This window comes from Fukomys damarensis, unplaced genomic scaffold (genome assembly GCF_012274545.1).
Source record: "Fukomys damarensis isolate Sample0158 unplaced genomic scaffold, DMR_v1.0_HiC HiC_scaffold_21, whole genome shotgun sequence".
In the NCBI taxonomy this organism is placed as follows: domain Eukaryota; kingdom Metazoa; phylum Chordata; class Mammalia; order Rodentia; family Bathyergidae; genus Fukomys; species Fukomys damarensis.
The window spans coordinates 16,428,525-16,451,185 of record NW_022900933.1 but is presented as its reverse complement, the minus strand read 5'-3'; the positions used below and the strand labels follow the sequence as shown (position 1 = coordinate 16,451,185).

Sequence of the window (22,661 nt, the reverse complement as noted above, 5' to 3'; positions counted from 1 at the left end):
TTAAAATACAGTCAATATTTCAATGCCACCAAAGAATGCTGTCAATGCTTATCTTTGATTATCCAGTCAATATTTTCAAATCCTAATGTGCTTTCCTTGTAGAGCTCACTATGATTAAGGGCATCCTCCCTATATCGCCTAGTGTATGCAGTGAAAGACGAAGCACAATCATGAGAAAAACATCAGACAATCCCAGCTGAAAGACATTCTGACCAGTACTCCTTAAAACTGTAAAGGCTAGCCAGGCATGGTGGTGCACGCCTATAATCCCAGCACTCGGGAGGCTGAGGCAGGACGATCACTGTGAGTTCGAGACCAGTCTGGACTACTTAGTGAGTTCCAGGTCATTCTCAACTACAGAGTGAGAACCTGTCTCAAAACAAAACAAAACACCAAACAAAACTGTAAAGGCTTCAAAAACAAGGAAAGTCTGAGAAACTGTCACCATCAAAGGGATATTCTTTTTCCTGTCCTAGGGATTGAACCCAGGAGTGCTCTACCACTTCAGCTACACAGCAGTCCTTTTAATTATTGTTGTTTTTGAGAAAAGGTCTTGCTAGGTTGCCCAGGCTGGTCTTGAACTTGTGATCCTCCCGCCTCAGCCTCCCATATAACTGGGCTTACAGTCATAAGCTACTATATATAACAATCTTTCTAGGATTTACTGTGGAAAAAATATGTCCTCTAGATTTGTAGACTTCAAATATTACTGACTCATTCAAAATCAAAATGACTACATGAAGGAACAAATGCAAAAAATAATTAAACATTCTTTCTGGTCTGTCTGACACTTTTATTCCTACTTAAAAAAAGTTGCTAAGAGTCCCCCCACCCTCTACCCACATTTTAACTAACAAATTCAAAGGGAATACTGCCATCTACTGAGTCACATTTATCACCATCCTTTCTCTATGCCAGTGTTTACCGCATCTTTTGATGCTCTGGTGGCAAAAATTTAATACTTAGAATGATATTATATTTCAAACAAACATTTAAGGCACAAAAAGTTATATACATTCACAGGTGCCAATGACCAAAACACACCAGAAAATAGCTTTTATGATCCTTATCCCATTATATAAGGGCTGCTCAAAAGATACTCTGAAAGAAAAGATGGGTGGGAAGGTTGGTTCCCTTCATCTTCAACATCTTCTTTTCCTTTCTGGAAAACTATCGATACTCAATACCCTTCCTTCATGAGCTTCCCATATTAAACCAGAAAGGCTATAGAGCTGTCATTTCAATTTAAAGACAGACTGGCTATTAGACTTGAAAGTGAATTGTTTCGGTTTTTATCTCAGCCACTCTTTGTCTTGAACTTAATTTTTTTAAGAGTAGGAAAAATTTATTGAGGGAAAGAAAGCTTCTGTCTGAGAGGGACAGAAGCAGAACCAAAAAGTGGGTTGCCCTGAAATTAATTTTTTAAAGTGTAATATATATACAGAAAAATGTAAAAATCCTAAGTATACATGAGAAATTTCACAAAATCACACACCTATGTAACAGTCACACATGAACATAAAGAACCACTCCTAGCACCTAGAAGTCTCCCTCCTCATGACCCCTCCCAGGGATCACCACAATCCCAATGCAACTATTACTTTCACTTAATTGCTGGAGATCAGCTTTGCTTTTGAACATTATATAAGTGAAATCATATAATAGCTGTTTTGTGTCTAGCAACATTCACTCAGTTTAATGTTCCTGCAACTCATTCATGTTGTTTACATAGCTATGAGTATTCTACTATATTCTCGTATAATAAATAATTGTATTTTTTTATTAATTCTACCATTAACAGACTTTGGATGGTTTCTAGTTTGGGTCTATTATGAATAGTGCTGCTCTGAAGCTTTTGTATGTAGCTTTTGGTACACGAATGTACGTATGCTTTTCCATTTCTACGGTATACATCTAGCACTGCAGCTACCAAGTCACAGGGTACATGTAGGAACAGTCTTAGTAAATCCTGCCGTTTTCCAAATTGATTGCACCAACAATTGCCTGACATTGAAAGCTGGATATTTCTCAGCAACAAACTGCTACGAGTTGTCCCCTCTAAATAAAGCTCAGGCTGAAATCTGACTGGTATTGTGGCAGTGTTGGGTGAGGCCTCCAAGAGGAATTAATACTTTTCTTGTGGGAATGGGTTTATTCTTGCAAAAGTGGGCTGCCCCACATTTTGCCCTTCTGCATGTACCCTCTTGCCCTTGCTTTTTCTGCCATGGTATGATGCAGCACAAGTGTCTCACCAAATACGACCACCCAACCTTAGACTTCCAACCTCCAGAACTGTGAGCTAAATAAATTTCTTTTAAGTGACCGAGTCTCAAGTATTCTGTTAAAGAAATGGGGACAATATTTCAAATTGTAAGTTGTTCTCAGCTAAAAGAATTTGAGACACTTGGAAGCAAGCACAGAGCACTTAATGAGCAATCAGACAGCTGCTGAGGTCATAACATGAGACTTTCCCGCACCCTGGGTCTCCTCTTGAGGACTAGGACCTTGAATCCAGAGACTGCTGGAAGCCTATTTCGAGAGCAGTCTCTATCCCATACCACTGTGCCTTGATACCAGTTTACCTATAGGTTTCTTCCACCTTGGTTCTCTCTTAACTTTAATCAATACCTCAAACTCTTCAATAAGGAGATTGATTACCTTAGGTCACAAGCTAAGTTATTTTAGTTAGAATGCAAAGATATTTTTATAGCACTTATCCTTCTTATCTGATCGCACAGAATTTATTCTGAAGTAGAAGTTTCTGAAAAACAAGATTACTGGAATTGAATTGGAATGACTATAATGGGAATCCCTCCCCCAAGATTTTTCCTATTTATAATGACCAAGACCCTTGTCAATAATGTGAGAATACCAGGCCCAATCTCATTCACGTGCCGATCAGGCCTGAAGCAGTCTTATCTCATCATGGTATCTCAACGGGAAGGCAAAACGAAGACAGCTGCCAGAGTATTTTAATACCTATGAATGTAGAGAATTGCTTTACGCCAGTCTAAACATTTTGTGGAGTTATAAAAATATCTGTTACAAAAGTGGTGCTGTAAGTATGTGTCCTTCTGTAGCTGAGGATAATAAAACAGTGCACAGCCTTGGGTCAAAGTCTGCCAAGCCAGAACTGATATACAACAGGGCTGCTGTGATTTTAAAAACTCTTCTGGCTAATCTTTTTTCTGTTTTTAGACAGGGTCTCACTATGTAGTTGAGACTGACCTGGAACTCACTATGTAGCCCAGGCTGGTCTCAAACTCACAGCAATCCTCCTGCCTCAGCCTCCCTAGTGCTTGGGATTACAGGCGTGCCACCACCCCTGGCCTGGCTAATCTTTTTCAAGAATCTTTGTTTATCTAAATAAAAATTAGCTGTGGTAACAGCCAACTACTTTGGTGCTTCAACAATGAGTTGCACTTAATGAAAATTCAGAAATCATCACTGCATGTCTTAAAAGAGGTTAACATTTAACATAGAGAAGACATTAAAAAAATAGAAAAATCAATATATTGTTAAAATTAAGGGTTTTTGAGATTCTGATAGGTAGTGAATCCAGTCTGTACAGAAAACAAAAATAATCAAATTCACCGCCAAGGTCCAAGTCAAACTCACCCTAGGCTGGGGGTGGCAAATCTTTTACAGCTTCCAATGGTAACAAACAGCCCGCTGCAGCACGCGTGCTATAGGTTCACCACTACTGCCCTAAACCACAGATGCTTGACAGTGGCTACTTTATCTCCTTGTTGCCACACGCAGGCTTAACAGGGTAAGCATTCAGAGGCTGCTGATAGCCTGGTGAACAAATGATGATGCAAGATTCGCCTAACTGCTTAATTACTAATCCTTATGTGGAAAAGGGACAAACAAGCAGCACTTTGTACTGTACTCACAAAATGGACTGCCAGCAAGAAAATAAATGAATATGAGAAAAAGGGTTTGTGCAGGCTAATCAAATAGTAACTGCTACACAGAGTATTTTACATGGTCTCTTTCAGCGAGGAGGAAGGCATTTTGCCTCTGATGATATATGACTTGTTTCTTTCACTCCTGTTTAAATACCACTTTTACAAAAACACTTTCTAAAAGACTGTCTCCATTCACCTTTAGACACTACGCTGCTCTCTCAGGTGTGAACTTCTATGCTACCCATGTGGCGCTTGGTATTTTCTTTATTACACTGCAAGCAATAATTAGTTTATTAGTGCCTTAAAGAGATGCTTATGTATTTCTGACACCCAAGATCTAGAACATTGTTTTTCATAATAACCCATCATAAATATTTTAAATATTATAAAAATCCAAGTCCTAAAAACTAACCCTTGGTAGGGCCCCAGATTTAAAATATGTAACAAGGAGGATCACGAGATTATTTTAAATCTCTTTTGGGGAAAAATAAAGGGAAGATAAGTAGAAGAGACTTATTAGTGACCTGAAGGAAGTGGAATAAAAAATACATTTTTTTTTTTTTTAAGAGAAGGTTCTCAATTAGAAACAGGCACTTTTTTGAATCCTTTTGGGCTTTCCGGACAAGTTTAATTTTTTTTCTTATGTAATTAAAAAAACCAGATGTATTCACATACCAAAAGCCAACACATTTCTTTTTAAAACTGCTGAAATTCATATACATAAAATTCACCACCTTCACTATTTTTAAGAGTGGTGTTAGGTATATTCATTCAATGTATAACCTTCAGAACTTTTCACTTGCAAAACTGAAACTCTGTACCCATTAATCAGTAACTTCTCATTTCTCCTTTCTCCCAGCCCCTGGCAATCACTGTTCTATTCTTTGTCTTTATGAATCTGATTACACTCACTCATGTAGGTGGAATCATACAGTATTTATCTCTTTGTGATTGGCTTGTTTCACTTATTGTAACAGTCTCAAGATTATATGTTAGATTTTCCTTAAGACTGAATAATATTCCACTGCTTGTAAATACATTTTATTGTGAAAAATCCTGCCAGGAATATACATATCTAAATCTTGCTTTCAATTCTTTTTGAGATATACTCTCAGAATTGGGATTGATAGATCATATAGTAATTCTCTTTTAAGGAACTACAACACTGTTTTCCATGGGAGTTATATCATTTTACATTCTTATCAATAGTGCACAAGGGTTCCAACTGCTTTCTATCCTGAACAACACTTATTATTGCTCATCTTTTTTGTTAGAGCCATCCTAGTGAATGTGAAGTGATATCTCATGGTTTTGATTTGCATTTCTCCAATGACGAATAATGTTGAATACCTTTTCATGTGCTTATTGGCCACTTTTGTATCTTCTTTGGACAAGTGTCTATTCAAATCCTTTGCCCGTTTTTTTCCCCCCTGCTTTTGGTACCTGGGGTCCTTCAGTTTGTGAGACAGGCAGTGAAACCACTGAGCTAACTCCCCAGGCCTCCTTTGTCCATTTTAAAAACTAGGTTGTCATATTATTGTCATGAGCTTTTATATACATTCTGCATGTAAGCCTCCAAATGACTTGCAAATATATTCTCCCGCCTTATAAACTGTTTCATTTTTCTTAATGATGTTTCTGAAGCACAAAAGTTTTGAATTTTTTTTGGGGGGATACCGGAGATTGAACTCAGGACCTTCCCCTTATCAGGCAGGTGCGGTGCCACTAAGCTAAATCCCAGGCCCCAAAAGTTTTTAAACTTTAATGAAACTCAATTTTTTTCTTCCTTTTATGCTTATGCTTTGTGTGTGTGCTTATGCTTTTGATATCACATCTAATGCCTGTTTCCTTTTATGAGTTTTAAAGTTTCATTGTTCACGCAGATAGTCCTTTCCCTTAATTTTTTTTTTCAATACTGGGGATTGAACTCTGGACTTTGCACTTGTTGGTCAGGAGCAGCACCACTGAGCTACATCTCTGGCCCCTTGATATTTCTGAGTTTTCAACTCAGGTGTAAAAATACAAACTCAAGGCATACAAATGTGCCATGTTCCCAATGGTATCATAATATGCTATGGACAAAGATCTCAAAGTGGTGATTGCCAATTTTAGAAGAAATTCATCCTTCACTATGTAAGAAATATCCTGGAATGTCTTACTGAAAACAAGCAGGTGTTTGTTTGTCTGTTTTTTTGAGACAGGGTCTCACTATGTAGTTAGACTGACCTGGAAGTCACTATGTAGCCCAGGCTGGTCTCAAACTCACAAGCGATCCTCCTGCCTCACCCTCCTGAGTGCTGGGATTACAGGCATGTGCCACCACGCCCGGCCTCACAAGCAGGTATTGATTGCCATTCCCTACAGAAGGAGGCAGTATGTGACTTCAAGGACACTGTTTTCACAGACAGTGAAAGGAGTAAGTACGCTGTTAGTACTGACAAGGCCAGTGGGTGGCAAAAGTTTAGAGGGCACACATACAACTGATAGAACTGAAAGAGGAAGAGGAAGAAGACTTAGAGATGAGTTGGTCAAGAATGGCAAAGGTTGGGGCTGGGGATTTAGCTCAGTGGTTCTGCCACCTGCTTCACAAGTGCAAGGTCCCGAGTTTGATCCCCAGTACTGAAAAGAAAGAGAGACAGAGAGACAGAGAGACAGAGAGAGAGAGAGAGAGAGAGAGAGAGAGAGAGAGAGTCAAAGGTGACAATACTGAAGTATCAGAGGAACTTTTCAGTTTTCAGAAATTTACTTAAAGTTCTAACATGAGAAGCTGTTGACGCCATAACTGACTATAATAATAAAAAAAAAGAGATTTAAGTAATAAAATTTGCATTGATTTTTTACCCAGGAATAAAAATGTCCTACCATTTATAGAGTTCTTTGGAAAGAAGCTATTATTTTATGAAGAGTCCATCTCAGGATACTGCTTCACAATTATCTCCCTTATTTGCTCTACCACTTGCCTCTTTCTGCAAGGCTAATATGATTGTGACTTTTCTGTGGTTCATTTCTCTTCTTGACCCTCACAGCCCATAATCTGGCATTAGTCTCTTCAGTTCGAAGATTTACGCAAGTGCAGATTAATGTTACTACTAATAACACTGAGGTGTAACATTTATTTTAGGGGGAGAATTACTTCAGTTATTTCTACTTATGGAATACTTTATATCAAAAGCCTAAATGGGTAACTTAATTTTCTAAAAACCATGTTCTCCTGCATTTTAGAGAAAAAATGATATGCTTCGGATAATCACAAACTTGGGAATTCATAAAGTTACCACATAAATGTCAAGGTCCTCTCTGAAAGCAACAAGTTGACTAATTTTCCACAGAAGTGCCAGATGCTAGTTTTATAAGCACATTTTGTAAGCCTCACATATAATGAGAAATTTTTGAGTTACATTTGGCATGGGAAGATTATTTCTCAGATGCTGAGAATATCAGCAGAGGAATCTTTTTGCTTCATTCTTTCTAGGAGACAGATAATTTGACAGTCAAATAATTTGAACAACTTTTTTTAATCTTCACAGTAAATTCTTTGTTAGAAGTTGAAGTACATTCACTGAAATACATCATTATATTTCTTTCAAAGAAACATACAAAATATAGTACTTAGAGGAAATACTGTACAAAATCAGAATGACGATCTGTTAAGCTATAGGTATTATTCACATGCTTATAGCAAGCTGCTAATTTATGTTACAAAGTATTTTACCTATTTCAAGTGTTCATTCCACTTGTGCTAGCTCCAAGGAACTGATGGACTCAGTCCACAGTTTACCTCCAGTGTAAGAAATTCTGTTCTGAATAGATTTGCTTAGTGGACTCAGTCTCCTTTCTGATGGTTAGGAAAACACTTCACCTAACTTGATTAGAAACCTAAATCATCAAGAAAAGTTGGCACAGGTCCAAGGATCAGCAACTTTTTCTATAAAAGGTCAATCAGAAATATATTAATTAGGCTTTGTGGGTCACATACAGACTGTTTTATGATCTTCTGTTTTCATTTTTATAACCCTATGAAAAATGTAAACAAACAAACAAAAAAAAAAACACGCTTACCTCACAGAGAAAACAAAAATAGGCTACAGGCTGTAGTTTGCTGACTCAGTTTAGAGCAATGCTCTCCAATATTGTAGCCACTAATTGTACACGGCTATTGAGCATCTAACTAGTGAAAATGAAGGATTAAATTTAAATTTAACTTTACACAAATACACATGTCTAGTTGTTACCATTTTGAACACCACAGGTTTAAAGGACCTCCGAAAAGTTGGGCATGGTAGCACACGCCTATAACCCCAGCACTCTGGAAGCTGAAACAGGAGGATCACCGAGTTTGAGACTAGCCTGGACTACATAGTGGGTTCAAGGCCAGTTTGAACTGCACAGAGTTTACATATATCTGTCTCTTTTGAATCTACTGAAGGCTTGGTGTGGACAAGAAATTAAAAGTTAGGTATAAATAGTATAAACAAACTTATTAGTAACAGCCCCCAATTATTAAATTAAGGATTGTGTATCACTTCAACTGACTAACCACGGACAGGAAAAATACTATATAAGCAACTTGAAGCTAAATTAGCTGGCATTTCAAAGTTTATTCGTATGACATTTCTTTAATAATGTGAGCAAACCAGAACTTCGAATTGTGGAGAAAATGGAACTAAAAGGCTTTGACTTTTAAAAAGATATGTAATATTTCTACTTCAAATGGAAGTAAAAATCTCTATCATTCAATTTGCAAATAGATTCTCTTACCAAAGGCAGATTCAACTAAAATAAGGTTTTTATTTGCCTGAGAAGACAAATGATTTCTCCCATCACTGACTGGAAATGCACCTCGGAAATTGCTTTGCTTCGTTCATTACATTGCTACCCACAGCAAAGCCCTCAAAGTTCAAGGGCCCCAACCTTACTTTTGTTAGCCAAGCCATTACACAAGAAACCTAAGTCTTCAATTCTCCATGCTAACACATCACTTCCCAAGTTCAGTAATACACCGAAAACTTGATTCCTGAAACTTGTGAAGTGGAGAAACACTCAACTTTAGAGGAAGCCTCCAGTCCATACCTTAGAGGACCTTCATAAAAGTTGATTTGTTTTTCCAACCTGCTTGGGACAGAATACTTCTCATTAAACAAAGCAAAGAATTTACAACAGACAGCAAGGTGCATATCAGTACACCTATATTCAGACAATGATTCATAACAAGATTCATACTACTCACCACCTAAAAGTTTCATTTCTTGAGCATTTCCTATTTTAAAACAATACCGGACTAAAACCTAATACTCTCAAAGAAAATCATTTCATGTGAAATCAGGCTGAACCACAGAACACAAACCAGTGAACACAACCACTTGGGACAATAAGCATTCATTTATAAGGTCCAAATCAAATCATCTACTAAGAGCTTTGTTTTGTTGTTGCTGTTGTTTTGCTTTGTTTGTTTTTTGGTACCGGGGATCGAACTTGGGACCTTGTGCTTACGAGGCAGGCTGCAGAACCACTAAGCTAAATCCCCGACCCTATTAAAAGCTTTGAATTGGTATATCCATACAATAAATCTGCAGCAAATGGAAAACAATGAAGCAGGTCTATACCACCGTGACAAGATGTCAAAAGATATACTGTAGGATGAAAACTGTTACAAAAAGTATTATGATCTCATCTGTGTGAGGTAACAAATACAAACTTAAGACTATGTACAGAAAATGTCATGTTCATGGAGAAAGTGGCAGCAGTGGGTACCTTTGGTAATTTCAGCAAATAAAAGTTTTTATTTTTCACCTTATATCCATCTACACTATTTAAATTTTTATATCAAGAACTTTTATTACTCATCTAAGTTTAAAATGTTTCCTTTAAAAGTCCAGAGAGATCTCTAGTATCTCTTCTCAAAAGACTAAGATGTGGCACTCCTTTTCTATTGCAGAGCCAATAATTTAAATGAAAAAGTCAGTGATTCCTTTTGTATTTAAAGCCATTACAACATTCCAAAGACTGCTTTTGTTAATGAATTTCCACAGTGGCCCGGAGGATAAAAAAAATCACACAACAATATTATGAAACCAGATTTAAAAAAGAAAAGAAAAAGGGGGAAAAAAGAAAGACACACCTCAAATAGGGCCTTGGTAGGACAAGAAAATCCACAAGTGCCAACCAGCTCCAGGCCTGCAAAGATCTCAGGAGAGCCATCACGTTTCAATTACCATCACTAACGTTGCTTATTATTTGGCCTGCTCCAGTCCCTCTGGAAGGCGGCTTGTGATGATAATACCCAGCTCTTCTTGTAAAACAATTCATTAGGCAAAGCAGAACAGCTGGGGCAGCCACGTGCTCCTTCTTAAAGCCCTGTCCCACTGGGCCCTCCAGCCCAGATTTCCCTTTTCGTGAGGGACAGCCATCACCCCTTTGACAGCTGTAGAGTTCTCCAGGGACACTTCAGGTTTAATCAGTACTTCCTGCACTGGAGAGGGCCATTTGATTTCTAACATAAACTAATGGCATGCCTGCTTTCAGCAGGTTACACCAGACATCAGATAAGAGGCTTTAGGGCATTTTTATCTTGTTCTAATGCTCCAGAGTTAATGAGGCAGCAAAAGATATTGTCATAGGGCTCCAGTGTAGCTATATTATCCAATAAACAGACTCTTTGCAAGACAGGTTTAATATGGATCGAGGAGGTAAAGAAGGCTGGCTTAATATTGATCCTATTGGGAGGATGAGAATCCAGTCACTATAATTAGAGCAAAAATCATGCACATTTGGCAGTAGACAGAGTACTACAGAGAAGGTAAGGAGTTGCCTTTAAAGATGAAGTAAAATGCTGGTTTTCACTATTTTAAGCAGCATACATTTACAGATTTATTTGACATTTTGAGCTAAGTTTTCAAAAAATGCTTCTGAATGAAGCTATCTATTTTCCTCTGTTTGCTGAAAAGTGTTCTTTGGAGTTAGCTTTATTGCCAATTTTTAAAAAATCTATTATAAAAGGGCAATTAGAGCTTTTTTATCTGCCATAAAAGCATTTTATTATGCTAAAGGTAAAGATTGCTTTTAATTAATATAGTTTTCTTTGTTGCTTTTTTGTTGATGGTTTTGTTGTTACCTAGGCTGAACTTGAACTTACAATTCGACTGGCTCAGCCTTCCAAATAGCTGGGCTCACAGACCTACTGCTACCCCAGGCGGCTCTTCCTTTAACTTCTAAATTTCACTGAAGCTGCATCATATAGGGCTTCAGAAATAATCCAATCATTTATTCAACAGTTCTATAGCCTACTATAATCAAAGTTATGTGAAACACAGTAAAAAATAAAACTAACCTTGGATTCAATGGTCCATGCTAGTTGCAGAAATTTTAAAAACAGGAATTTCTTTTTTTGACATTAGAAATATTTATGTCAGACTCTACTCAGCAATTTTGTTTTATTGGTTGTTTTTTAAATAAGAGTCTCACTCTTTTTTAAATAAGAGTTCAGCCTGGCCTTGAACTAACTCACTATGTAGCCCAGGTTGGCTTTGAACTCACAACAATCCTCCTGCCTCAGCCTCCCAAGTGCTGGGATCACAGCCATGCACCACCACGCCCAGCTCTACTCAGCAATTTTAAAAGCTGTATATTTCTGTAGTGTTTTACTCCCTAAAGATTAAAAATGATAAAACCTTCTCATACTTACTTCCTTGAAGAAACAGAAAAAAATCTGCAGAATTTATTTAAAAGGATATGTTGGCCATACACTCATTCATTTATAGAGTACCAACCATACATGAAGCATGACAACAACATACAGTGAATGCCCTCCCAAATTTAATATTTATCACAGTTTAAGATATATTGTTCTTGGGCCAGGGATTTGGCTCAGTGGTCCCACCACCTGTCTCAAAAGCACAAGGGCCCGAGTTTGATACCCAGGACCAAAAAAGAAGATACTGTTCTGAATCCCCCTCAAAATACCCTGCCATTTTGCTTTAAATACTTAACCCATCATTCTTGCCATGTTCTGAAGCAGTTCTGGAAGTCCTCTTTGTGTCTTTATTTGAGCTATCATGGCTGCGTTTATGTATTCAACCTATTCAAAATGTTTACTTTTTGTGGTTATTTTGACTTTTGGTAAGAGCCAGAGGTTGTACAGTGACAGATCTAGTCAATAAGGTAAATAAGGACACGTAATGCTTTTATGAGCCTGCCTTTCCATTGGACAGCTCTTGGCAGCAGCAGCACGCACAGTAATTTTTTTTATAACACCCTATAAAGACGCTCACAAAAGCAAGGGAGAGTATTCTGATGGGAATTAATGACAATGTGACTTCTACTGTTTAGAAATGTAAACATTTTTTGATTATACCTCCTATGATAAAGAAAACAAGATAATCAAAAACTTTATGAACAAAGTTTAAGTCACAGACATCAAGTCCACACATGCGTCTTTAAAATCACTTAATTCGGAACTTCGTCAACATAACCAAAACCTCACATCCTTTTACTGAGCCACTGCTGGCTCTCTCTCATTTATTTATTTATGACACAGGATCTCACTATACAGTTCAGGGTAGCCTGGAACTTACTAAATAGCCCAAATTGGCCTCGAACTTGTGGCAATTTTCCTGTGTCAACCTTCCAAATACTGGGATTACAGGCGCGTGCCACCACATCTGGCTGCTGCCAGCTGATCCACTACTCTTGCATAGATCTTTTGTTTCCTGGGGGTGGCAAAGAATGTTGGCTGCCTTTCCCAATATCTATTGTCACCTTCTGCTTATTAATTTTTAGCAAAATTACAGGGCAAAAGATTATCCTATTTTACACCTAAGGCCAGGTGACTGGGTTCTGCGGGATGGACTTTCAGGAAGTCTGGATAAAGGGAAAACAGCCAGGTTGTGGGACGGCTTTTTAGCTCTTCTCCCTTCCTATATTCTTCCAGCCTATGCTGAAACACGAAAGCCAGAGCTCTAGCATCCGTAAGGGTGGCAGCCACGTTCTAAAAAAGTGGAGGGGACGCCGCTTGCCTCACAAACACAAGGTCCCAAGTTTGATCCCTGATACCAAAAAAATTAATTAAATTTAAAAATAAAAATAAAGGAGAGGAAAGATACAAGCCTTAGTCCTTGATGATGCCATAGAACTATTCTACCTGACTAGGCCTGTCTACTTCCAGCCTTTCTTCTTGTGAAGGGGAAAAAAATCTATCAGAGTAAGCCACAATTATTTTGAATTTCCTATTATTTGTAGTTCAATTTATTCTAATTAATAACCTAGTATCCACAAATTTATTCATTTCAAAGATGTTTTGACAATACCTCAGCAAACAAAACTATAATTTTGTTAATGCATACCCCAGTTCCACTTAAATTGCCTTCTCCTAGTTGGAAGAGCTTAAAATCTAGACATTATCTTGATAGTTTTTGTTTTTCTAGTCAGTTACAAATTCTTACCTATTTTTTTCCTCCAAAAATCTCTCTTAATGGTCCCTGCCTGTGCAGTCACACGATCCTACCCAGTATAAGCAACGGTTCCACTCTTGAACAGCAATACCCTCTTTGTCAGTCTCTGGAAGTTATCACCACACCCTTCAATTTTCTCTAGGATCTGCTACCAAGTTTTACAAAACGATTCCTCAGCCTAGTTCTCAGGCTCTCCATAGTCTAGCTCCCCTGGCGTTTCTCACTACACTTTTTTTTTTTCACTACACTTTTTAGTGTTCTAACCAACCCATACTCAAAAATTGCTTCCCAGTCTGAAGGTATTCATTCCTCTCATATGCAAACATTAGCCATGGAGTCATAGTTCAGGTTTCATCTCCTCCAGGAAGTGTTCCCTGAATTCTTTACCTTACCTTTTCCTCTCTAGGACACTGTAGCGCATATGCTCAGAAAGGAAACACAGAGTGAGATGACCATGGTGTGAGAAAGGCCAGACACGACTGGGCCAAAGGCCAAACAAAATGTTTGATTTTATCCTAAGAACAGTGGGAAGGCACTGATGAATTTTAAGAAGGGCTTGAGGTCACATGTTAATTTGTTTTAGAAATATTACTCCAACTATAGAATGGAGTAGATATTGCAGAAAAGATCAATTTTACAACTAATTCAACTGGAAGGAGAGAATACAAGAAATAAATAAACAATGATGAAAAAAAAAGCTTGCTGTACAGGGAGAACCTGAAGCTCAATGTTCTAGAGGAAAATGATAGTCATTTAAGCAAATATACATTCACTGTAGAAAAAAGTGATAAAGTACAAAATTTAGTACTACATGTTCTCCTATCAAGAATGTGATGGCAAGCCGAGCACATACCTATAATCCCAGCACTTGGGAGGCTAAGCAAGAGGAGTTCCACAAGTTCGAGGCCACCTTCAGCTACATAGCAAGCTCAAGGCCAGCCTGGAACACATAGTGAGACTATTCCAAAAAAATGTGGGCCAGGGATTTAGTTTAGTGGTGCCTGTTCGAGGCCACCTTCAGCTACATAGCAAGCTCAAGGCCAGCCTGGAACACATAGTGAGACTATCTCCAAAAAAAATGTGGGCCAGGGATTTAGTTTAGTGGTGCTATGCCGGCCTCATAAATGCAGGGTCCTGAATTCCATCTCCTCTCCAAAAAGCAGGGTATGATGACACACATTCATGATCCTGGTCTCTGGGATCCTGAGGCAGAAGTACTCCTAGTTCTCTAGGAAGCTGAAGTATAAGGATTGAAAGTTCACACTCAACCCAGGTAACCTAATGAATCTCTGTCTCAGATATAAAAAATTTAAAAAGGGCCGAGTACTGAGTATGTAGCTCAGGACGAAGGCCCTGAGTTCAACCCTTAGTATGGAGGAGGGGTAGATATATGTAAAGGCACCTATAATGCCTGAACCTTGATTTGATATTTTTAAAGCTACATAAGATTTTTAGGGTCAAATGATCAGGTCTTGATGTGGAAAGATATCAAATATTTGGGAAGGGAGCAAATTTACTCACATGCACAAGTGGCAAAAAGAGGGGGATCAACGGTGTCTAAAATGTTTTCATAATAAAGGATTGGAGAAAAAGACAGCTCTCAAGAAGTCTGGATCTTAGAAAATGAGGGTTTCACACAAGAATCATCTTTCTGTAAGGAGTTAGCAGATCAATACTGCAACCTTCACTTTAGTTTCAAGCCTGGATACTCTTGGATTCTATTCTCTGCCTGATTAAAGAGGGGAGGAAGGAAGAGGCTGCCTATTCCCTTTCAATCTGGAGACATGTGACTGAATCTCTGTCCAGCACCTATATTTGTAAAACCTTTACTACAAAGTTATCAAGCCTTGCTGCAGGGTCAGTTCAAAGAACACCAGGCACACCAATCAGGACTCAATAACCTTTTATTGTAGTGCTTTCTTTTAAGGACATTTTCCTCCAACGCCATGAGGTGATGGCCAATTAAACCCTTGTTTTTGCTGAACTTGATAGTTGACAGCAGCAGACACAGAAGCAGACAACCATAAACTCTACCCTTCAGTGAGAAGAAAAAAATGCTTGCTCTGTGACTTTCTAGAAGAGGTATTCTTAGTAATGACAAGCTTTCCAATTTGAACCAGAAAGTTTGTTTTCATCATCAGACCCACCTAGAAATCTCACTCTTCTCTTGACTTGTGTAGCTATAAGATGAAACTACTTAACTTGGTCCAAATTTTCTGTGCTTACCATCAGAGTGCATAAAATTTGATGAAAGACAAAAGAAAAAATAAAGGTCTGCATCAAAATGGATAATCAAGAAATTCCAATATGGATGTTCAGTAAGGAAAACAATTTAAATTCCTAAAATAAACTAAGAGTTATATCACCAAGAGTATAGGAGGTTTTATTCGGTTGTTTTTAGTTTATTTTACATGTGTATTACATATACAGTAAGCCACACAGAAGCTACCCAAAATGAGAAGTAGGTAGTGATGTAATTTCACAACCTTATACCATGAAGAACACTTTGGCATGATAGAAAAGGAGCTAGAAAAGATGGAGGGTATCCCTTGTTCTAAAGGAAGAACTGACAAGAGGTCTGAGTAGATTATACCTCTCACCCAAAGAAGATTTTAACCATTGTTCAGTAAGAAGAAACTCTAAGGTAACAGGAGAAATAAAAAATTAAAATCCCAGATAATATCAAATTTCTCTTTGGTCATATACTTTTCTGAGCACATAGCTTGGAGGGGGCACAATTTTGTATTTCCTTTCATCTTCTCAGTCCCATCTACTGGTAGAAAGATGGTCATGATTACTTGTGGTCAAAAAAGAATGTAAGCAGAAGAAGTTAAAGGTACGAAGAAATCAACTAGACAATTCTTCATATTACATTATTTAGACTTGTGTGTTGACTAATGCTTGAGATTTACCATGTATCTTATACTCTCTGTATTATCACCTACTTCCTTTTAAAATCATTTCAAAGAAGGTTCAGGATATGCTGGAAACTATGGTGCATGCCTATAATCTGAGCTTCTCAGGAGGCTGAGGAAGGAGAAGCACAAGTTTGGAAGTCAGCCTGGGCAACTAACAAAACCGCCTCAAAATAAAATATTTTAAAAGGGGTAGGGTGTAGGTCAATGGTAGCATTTACCTAGCATGTATAAAGCCCAGTTTGATCCACAGTAAGGCAAAAAGAAAAAAAAATTCAGCATATGCAAGAACAGTTTTGATTATTGAGAGATCTGTTCACATCTCAAATATACTAGAAGAAAAATAATGTGTCTGCTTTTCCACCTATTTAAAAGGGGCTGCTCTTAACCTAAGTTTCTTTCAAAACCACTGTAAGGAAAGAAAACACTAAAGAAAGTCTAAAGAGTCTCTTAAAGATAGGTACTGTGATACCTTGTTCACAAACTTAATTTGTTTTATGACTTTGAAGAAGATGGTTACATTTGTGTTTGTATGGGAAAGACAGCTGTGGTTACATGTCACCTGTTTACAGAGTATGCAAACAAAAACAAAATTCTGCCAAACAGAATTGTGCACACAAAAGTGTTTGTGGAGCTGGGAGTGGTGGTGTATGCCTTCCTAGAACTCAGAAAGCTGGAGCAGGAGGATTACTGCAGGTTTGAGGCCCACCTGGGCTACAAAGGGAGTTCATGGCCAATCTGAACTACATAGGAGACCCTGTACCCCGCCCCCCCCAAAAAAGTTTGTGAATCAAGGTATCAAGGTACCACTGTAATATTAAGAATTTCTCTCTAATAGTAAATGATTTGCCAGTACGCCACTTTAAGCAGTTGGCAAAGAGCCAGTGAAACAGCTGAGAATTAAGACATGGCAGAGGTGGTCTTCATCTAAACTTTTACTGATCCCACTCTTGAGAAGGAATGAACACTCTGAAAGAGAAACCGAGTGTTTTAAATGAGAAGAGGAAAATAGGAAGAAAGGAAGAAAGGGGGAAGGGGAAGGGAAGGGAAGGAAGGCAGACAGACAAACCAACCCAAGTTTAGTTACCAAGAGTGACAGGAAAGGGAAGTCACATTAACAGGTGCTGTGTAAAATTAAGTTGGGAAGAATTTTTCATTCCAAAAATATCAATTTAAGTTGCATTTTCATTTATAAAATGAGCATTGCCTGTCTATGTTCTATTTGCAACATACAGTTATCCTAGGAGGTCATTTAACAAACAAACAAAAGAGCCCAAGGTCCAGTATCAATTCCTCTCCTACCTTCCCTGCCTAATCTCCTAGCAGGCTAATGCAAATCAAAGCAAGCACTTCAGTGCTGGTGGTAGTGAGGCCTGTACTTTCCCAAGAGAGGCCTGTAAAACAGGACAGTCACTGACAGCAGTACAATTACTGACACAGATACAGACTTTATGGACATGTTTATCTCTGCTGTAAATCCACACTCTCTCTCCACTCAGATTCACGAGTCATAAAGAAATTGCAGATAATGAAAAAGTTGGGGAAATTTACAGCATGTCGGAAACCTCAGACAGCCAGAAGAAATTAAAGAGCTGACTAGGAATAAATCACACAGGTACAATTAAAACTTCCCATATACCTCCTTCATTTCCAAACTGAGGCACAATCCAATGGAGCTGATGAAAAGTTGAGGTCATGACTCCTCTGGCTGTAATCATTTCTTAACTAACTGCATGTTAAAAAATTAGCCAATTCATAGGTCCTGGGTAAATGCTGATTTCTTGCTGCTATCCTGATTTCCTCTGCTCTGCACCAGAAGTACCCACAGAGCAATTCTGTCTGTAAACAGGCCAAATTGCAACAAGCAATAACTACAAAGGTGATGGCCCTCTCCTATTGCCATTTCCATAGATGCAGGACATTTTTTACCACTGCACCGTGGGCTGAGCATTAAAATGAGAAAGTAGAGCTACAACGGGCGAGTGAAATTGGAGGGTTTTTTTGTTCCTCAATAAATAACCATTCTGAAAGTTTCATCTGATCTCTTTTCAACATTCCAAAGGAGATTTTAAAGGACTGTTATGTTCGATGCTAGAATAAGAATTACGTCTGGTTAGAGTTGTTTTTCAATAGTGGACTGAGTTAATGGTCCACAGTTATGTAACCATCCCTGTATTGATTAACATGCAACTTTTGTCATAATAAAATTAGAAAAATTCCAAAAATAAGAATTAATGTTTATTTCTTAAATAATAAGGCTTAAGAGACACCCCCCACCCACACACACACACACACACACACTGCTGAAGGCTAGACAAAAGTGAATTAGTTTTTGGTCCCTGTATTCTATAATGCTTTTTATAAAATCCTATATGAAGCAAAAAAGTAAGTTTCTGTCATATGCACTCTCTTCATCTTCCCCAACTTATTTAGATGTAACTAGCAGGTTTAAAAACATTAACCCTATCACTTATGCCATCTCTCTAAAAAGCAGAAATGTAGAACACAGATCTTTTTTCTTCTAAACAAGAACAAATGCTTTATTAAGAACTAATCTTCATATTTTTCATGATGGGGTAGCACGTAGCATGAAAATGTGGGGATGTGGGGTCCTAACTGCTCAGGGGATCCATCAGGCTGGACCTTTTTGCCTCTAAGATATCGACTTCTGTGTGGAGCCTGCTGAGGGCAGCTCTTGGTGGCCTGCTCAGGGCCCTGTCTCCAGAGTCCCATGGAAAGGGCTCTCTGGTGCAGCCAGCAGAAGGCCCGCCCCACAAGCCCACTAGCAGTGCTCGGTGGTCTGGGGGTGTCGTGCTCCAGGTGTCCTGAGGAAGTGGATGGCTCTGTGGTGCCTGACTTGTGGCTGCTGCTCACCTCACCTGTCCCTTCAGTGTCGCAGGCAGCTCTGGGAATGGGCCAACATCTGTGTTTCCTGATGGTTTGCACATGGGTAAGTCTAGACACACCTCGTGTTCCTGATGACTGAGCTGGGCAGGGTCTTCGACCATAGTAAGTTCAAGGAAATCACAGTCCTCATCTTTCTTCTTTCTCTGAATTTTCTGGTGATTTTTACTGTCATCCTTTTGGATTTCTTCATCATTTAAATGAAAACTCTGAAATTTATTCAGCAGTTTCACCAGACCATCCAGTTTTCCTTTGGTAAGTCTTGTTTTGTCCTTGGGGCACTCCTTGCCTCTACATTGATTTTCATGAGCAGTTGATTCTTCAAAGCCATTGGCATCAGCCCAGGCCACAGAGATACCTAGTTTGGGTCGTCCTAAAGTAGCTGTTGTAAATTCGGCCATCTCTTTTTCCCTTCAGGCCCTGCCTTGGACAGGACAGATAAGGTCGCCTGAAGAACACACAGTGGGAGTCGTGTCTTCAAGAAGGATGATATCCTCACAGGATGAGAGCTCTTCACAGGGGAGACAGTCCCTGGGGAGCTTCAGTGTGTATTTATTTTTGCAATTGCAGTCCGCTGTGTCAGAGGGGTCACTGCTAGGGGATGAGGATGCCATGGGGTTGAAGAGCCAACGTGAGAGTCTCCATCAAAACTGGAAGCTTCCACATGGGAAAAACGGGAGATATTGGGGAGAAAATTCACTGCCAACTCCTGGAGCACAAACAGAAGACTCAAGTGTCAGTGTCTCATATGTGAGCTAGGTTATAATCCATCTTCTATGACTGCTGGTTACCGTGGCCATATCCAAACCAGTATAGTCAGACAGTAGGAATAGAGAGAAAGGGGACAGAAAACCACAGGATCGATCCCCTTCCTTCTGAAACATCGTGACCACACACCATGCAGGCTGAAGGATCCCTCTTGAGGCCAGAAGGACCAATGCCCCAGGGTGGGGTTCCTTTCCTCTGTCGTGGGGCATCTGAGATCCTTCCTGTCCTCAAGGCACAGACCTTTTTCGGGGGAGAGCTGCATAAACACCCTGGTCTAAGTCAGGGTGATAAGCGCAACAGAAGAGCTTAAAACTCAGTCCTGAGAGGATAAAGGAAGGCACATTATACAGCCGAGCCCCGTGTAAGCAGGGGACCAAGACAGAACCTCTAAGGAGAGGCCTTCTGACCTGAGAGTTCAGGCAGCACTGGAGTGGAGGTGACAAAGAGGTTGGTGCCCGTGCACTGGGGACTGTGGCTGCTAGGGTCAACCACTTCCTATTCCCATCTGTCTGGCAGCAAAGCAGGGAACCCAAGCTCCTGTCCCTCATCTTTAAATTAGTCCGAGGGTTAATTTTGTGTGCCCACTCCACCGCACATTGGGGGCCCAGAGGCTTGGTAAGATGTGGCTCTGGGTGGCTCTGGATGAGACCAACATTTTGATCCCACAGATGGAGTCAAGTAGAGTCATCTCGTGCCATGGGTGGGCTCTGTCCAGTCAGGTGAGGCCAGAACAGGGGAAAAGGAAGGGCAGATGTGTGAGCCACAGCTGAGTGTGAGCCCTAGCCTGGGCTGCCTCGGGCCACTTGGCGCTGCCGCCTGCTGATGCCACCAAAGCCTGTTCTCTGAGCCGCTGGCAGCTGTGTGGATGAAATCAACATGTATGAGCAGAGTGTGAGGTGAAGGCCTGAAATCCTAGCCCTCTGGGAGGCTGAGGAAGGAAGACCAGGGCTTCAAGGCCAGCCTGTGCAACTTAGAACATCAGTGACCCTGTCTCTAAATAATAAAAAAATGGAGCGGGGATGTAGCTTAGTGCAGAGGCTCAGAGAACACAGATCTTAACAACTAACTACATAACTGAACCAAACCAAGAGCGTCAATAAAGTTGATACTTTATAAAGATGCACTAAACTTTGTGCATCTCTATAGGATGATGTCTCAACCAAATTAGCACTAGTACAATTTGGAAATTTTGAGCCCTGTCAAGAAATGAAGGCTTTTTTAGCGATATGGAGGATGCAATTCACATGGTTTTGATTTTGCTCCTATTTGAGCCCGTGATGATTTGAGGTTCATTTTACACTTCAGAGAACCTAAGTCATTTTCATCTTATATATTAAGATTTTATTCTCTATGGAGTAAAAACAGTTCCTAAGCATTTCGATACAATCACTACCATAAAAACTTTGGTCATGTAGCATATAGATTTCAACTCTACTCAGTAAGTATAAGATATGGTCTCTAATCTGTTTTGCATATAACAAAAATTCCTTAGGTTATAAACATCAGACTGATGGCTAGCATCAACATGAAGTGTTAAATAGAAAGTTTTATTTACAAGCTCCATGAGACAAATCATATTTTAGCAAATGAGTATTTGAGCAAAGCCAAGAAACAAATCCCCTGCTCCTATCCTGAGAAGCAATGCTATCTCTAAATTAAGAATCAGAAGATTTAGATTCTAGTCCTATTTTTATAAATAATTATGTGACTCTGGGCAAATCACTGAATTGCTATGTACCTCGGTCGTCTCATATGTTCAAATGGGAATAATAAAAGTGAAAATTAAATGGGAAAACATACATTCAGAAACCTATGGTGCACACCTGTAATCCCAGAACTCAGGAGGCTGAAGCGAGAGGATCGCTGTGAGTTCGAGACCAGCACGGGCTACACAGTGAGCTCCAGGTCAGTCTCAACTACACAGTGAGACCCTGTCTCAAAAAAAAAAAAAAAAAAAAAAACACACACACAAAAAAAGAAACCTAATAGGCTTATAAATTTTACTTGTCTTTCCCTCTTCCTGATTTCATTGATACAGAATTCAGATTCCTGGTTCTGCCATTAATGAACTCTTTCATTATACTTTCTAAAGTTCCCTAAGTTCTTTGTTTGATTTTGTTTTTTTGTTAAAGGGTCTCTCACTATGTAGTTCGGGCTCTCCTTGAACTCACTACATCACCCAGACTGGCCTCAAACTTACATGGATTCTCCTGCCCCAGCCTCCCAAGTGCTAAGATTACTGGTGTGCATCACCATGCCTGGAAATTCCCGAGATCTTTTTTTCTTTTTTTGGTATTGGGATCAAACTCAGGACCTTGCACTTGCAAGGCAAGCGGCAGAACCACTGAGCTAAATACCCAGGCCAGTCCCCTGAGATCTTTAAGTCTTTTCTGAATTTATAATATCAGCGGGCTTAGGACTCTATCTCCAAGGTTCTCTTTCAGCTCTAACATGCTATGATTACTGGTTCTATCACTAAATTACTACATGGCAAAGTCACTTCAATTCTTCAGATCTCACTTTCTTCATCTTTAAATACAGGAGAATGAACCAACAGAAAAATAAACATGGGCTACAGTTTATGAGGAAATTCATAAAATTAGGAAAACAAGCAGTCAGTAAATGTTACCTTATTATCAACCAAAGAAACATATGTAACAAATACTGAAACACTATTTTTTACCTATAAGATGGGCACATATTAAAAAGCTTAAAAT

At 39.2% G+C, this 22,661-nt stretch overlaps 1 protein-coding gene across 4 annotated transcripts in view; it reads right to left on the bottom strand.

Annotated features, from left to right (window-relative positions):
• Positions 1-22,661, bottom strand: part of Lin52 (lin-52 DREAM MuvB core complex component) — a 97,500-nt gene that overhangs the window by 49,465 nt on the left and 25,374 nt on the right. Inside the window, exon 6 of one of the 4 annotated variants that reach the window (XM_010645477.3) lies at positions 19,531-19,885. The exons of the other annotated variants lie outside the window; for them this stretch is intronic. Coding sequence (XP_010643779.1) covers positions 19,884-19,885 — 2 coding nt within the window. The 3' untranslated portion in view covers positions 19,531-19,883. Of the gene's footprint in view, positions 1-19,530; positions 19,886-22,661 lie in introns of those variants that run through there. 4 annotated transcript variants of the gene reach the window in all.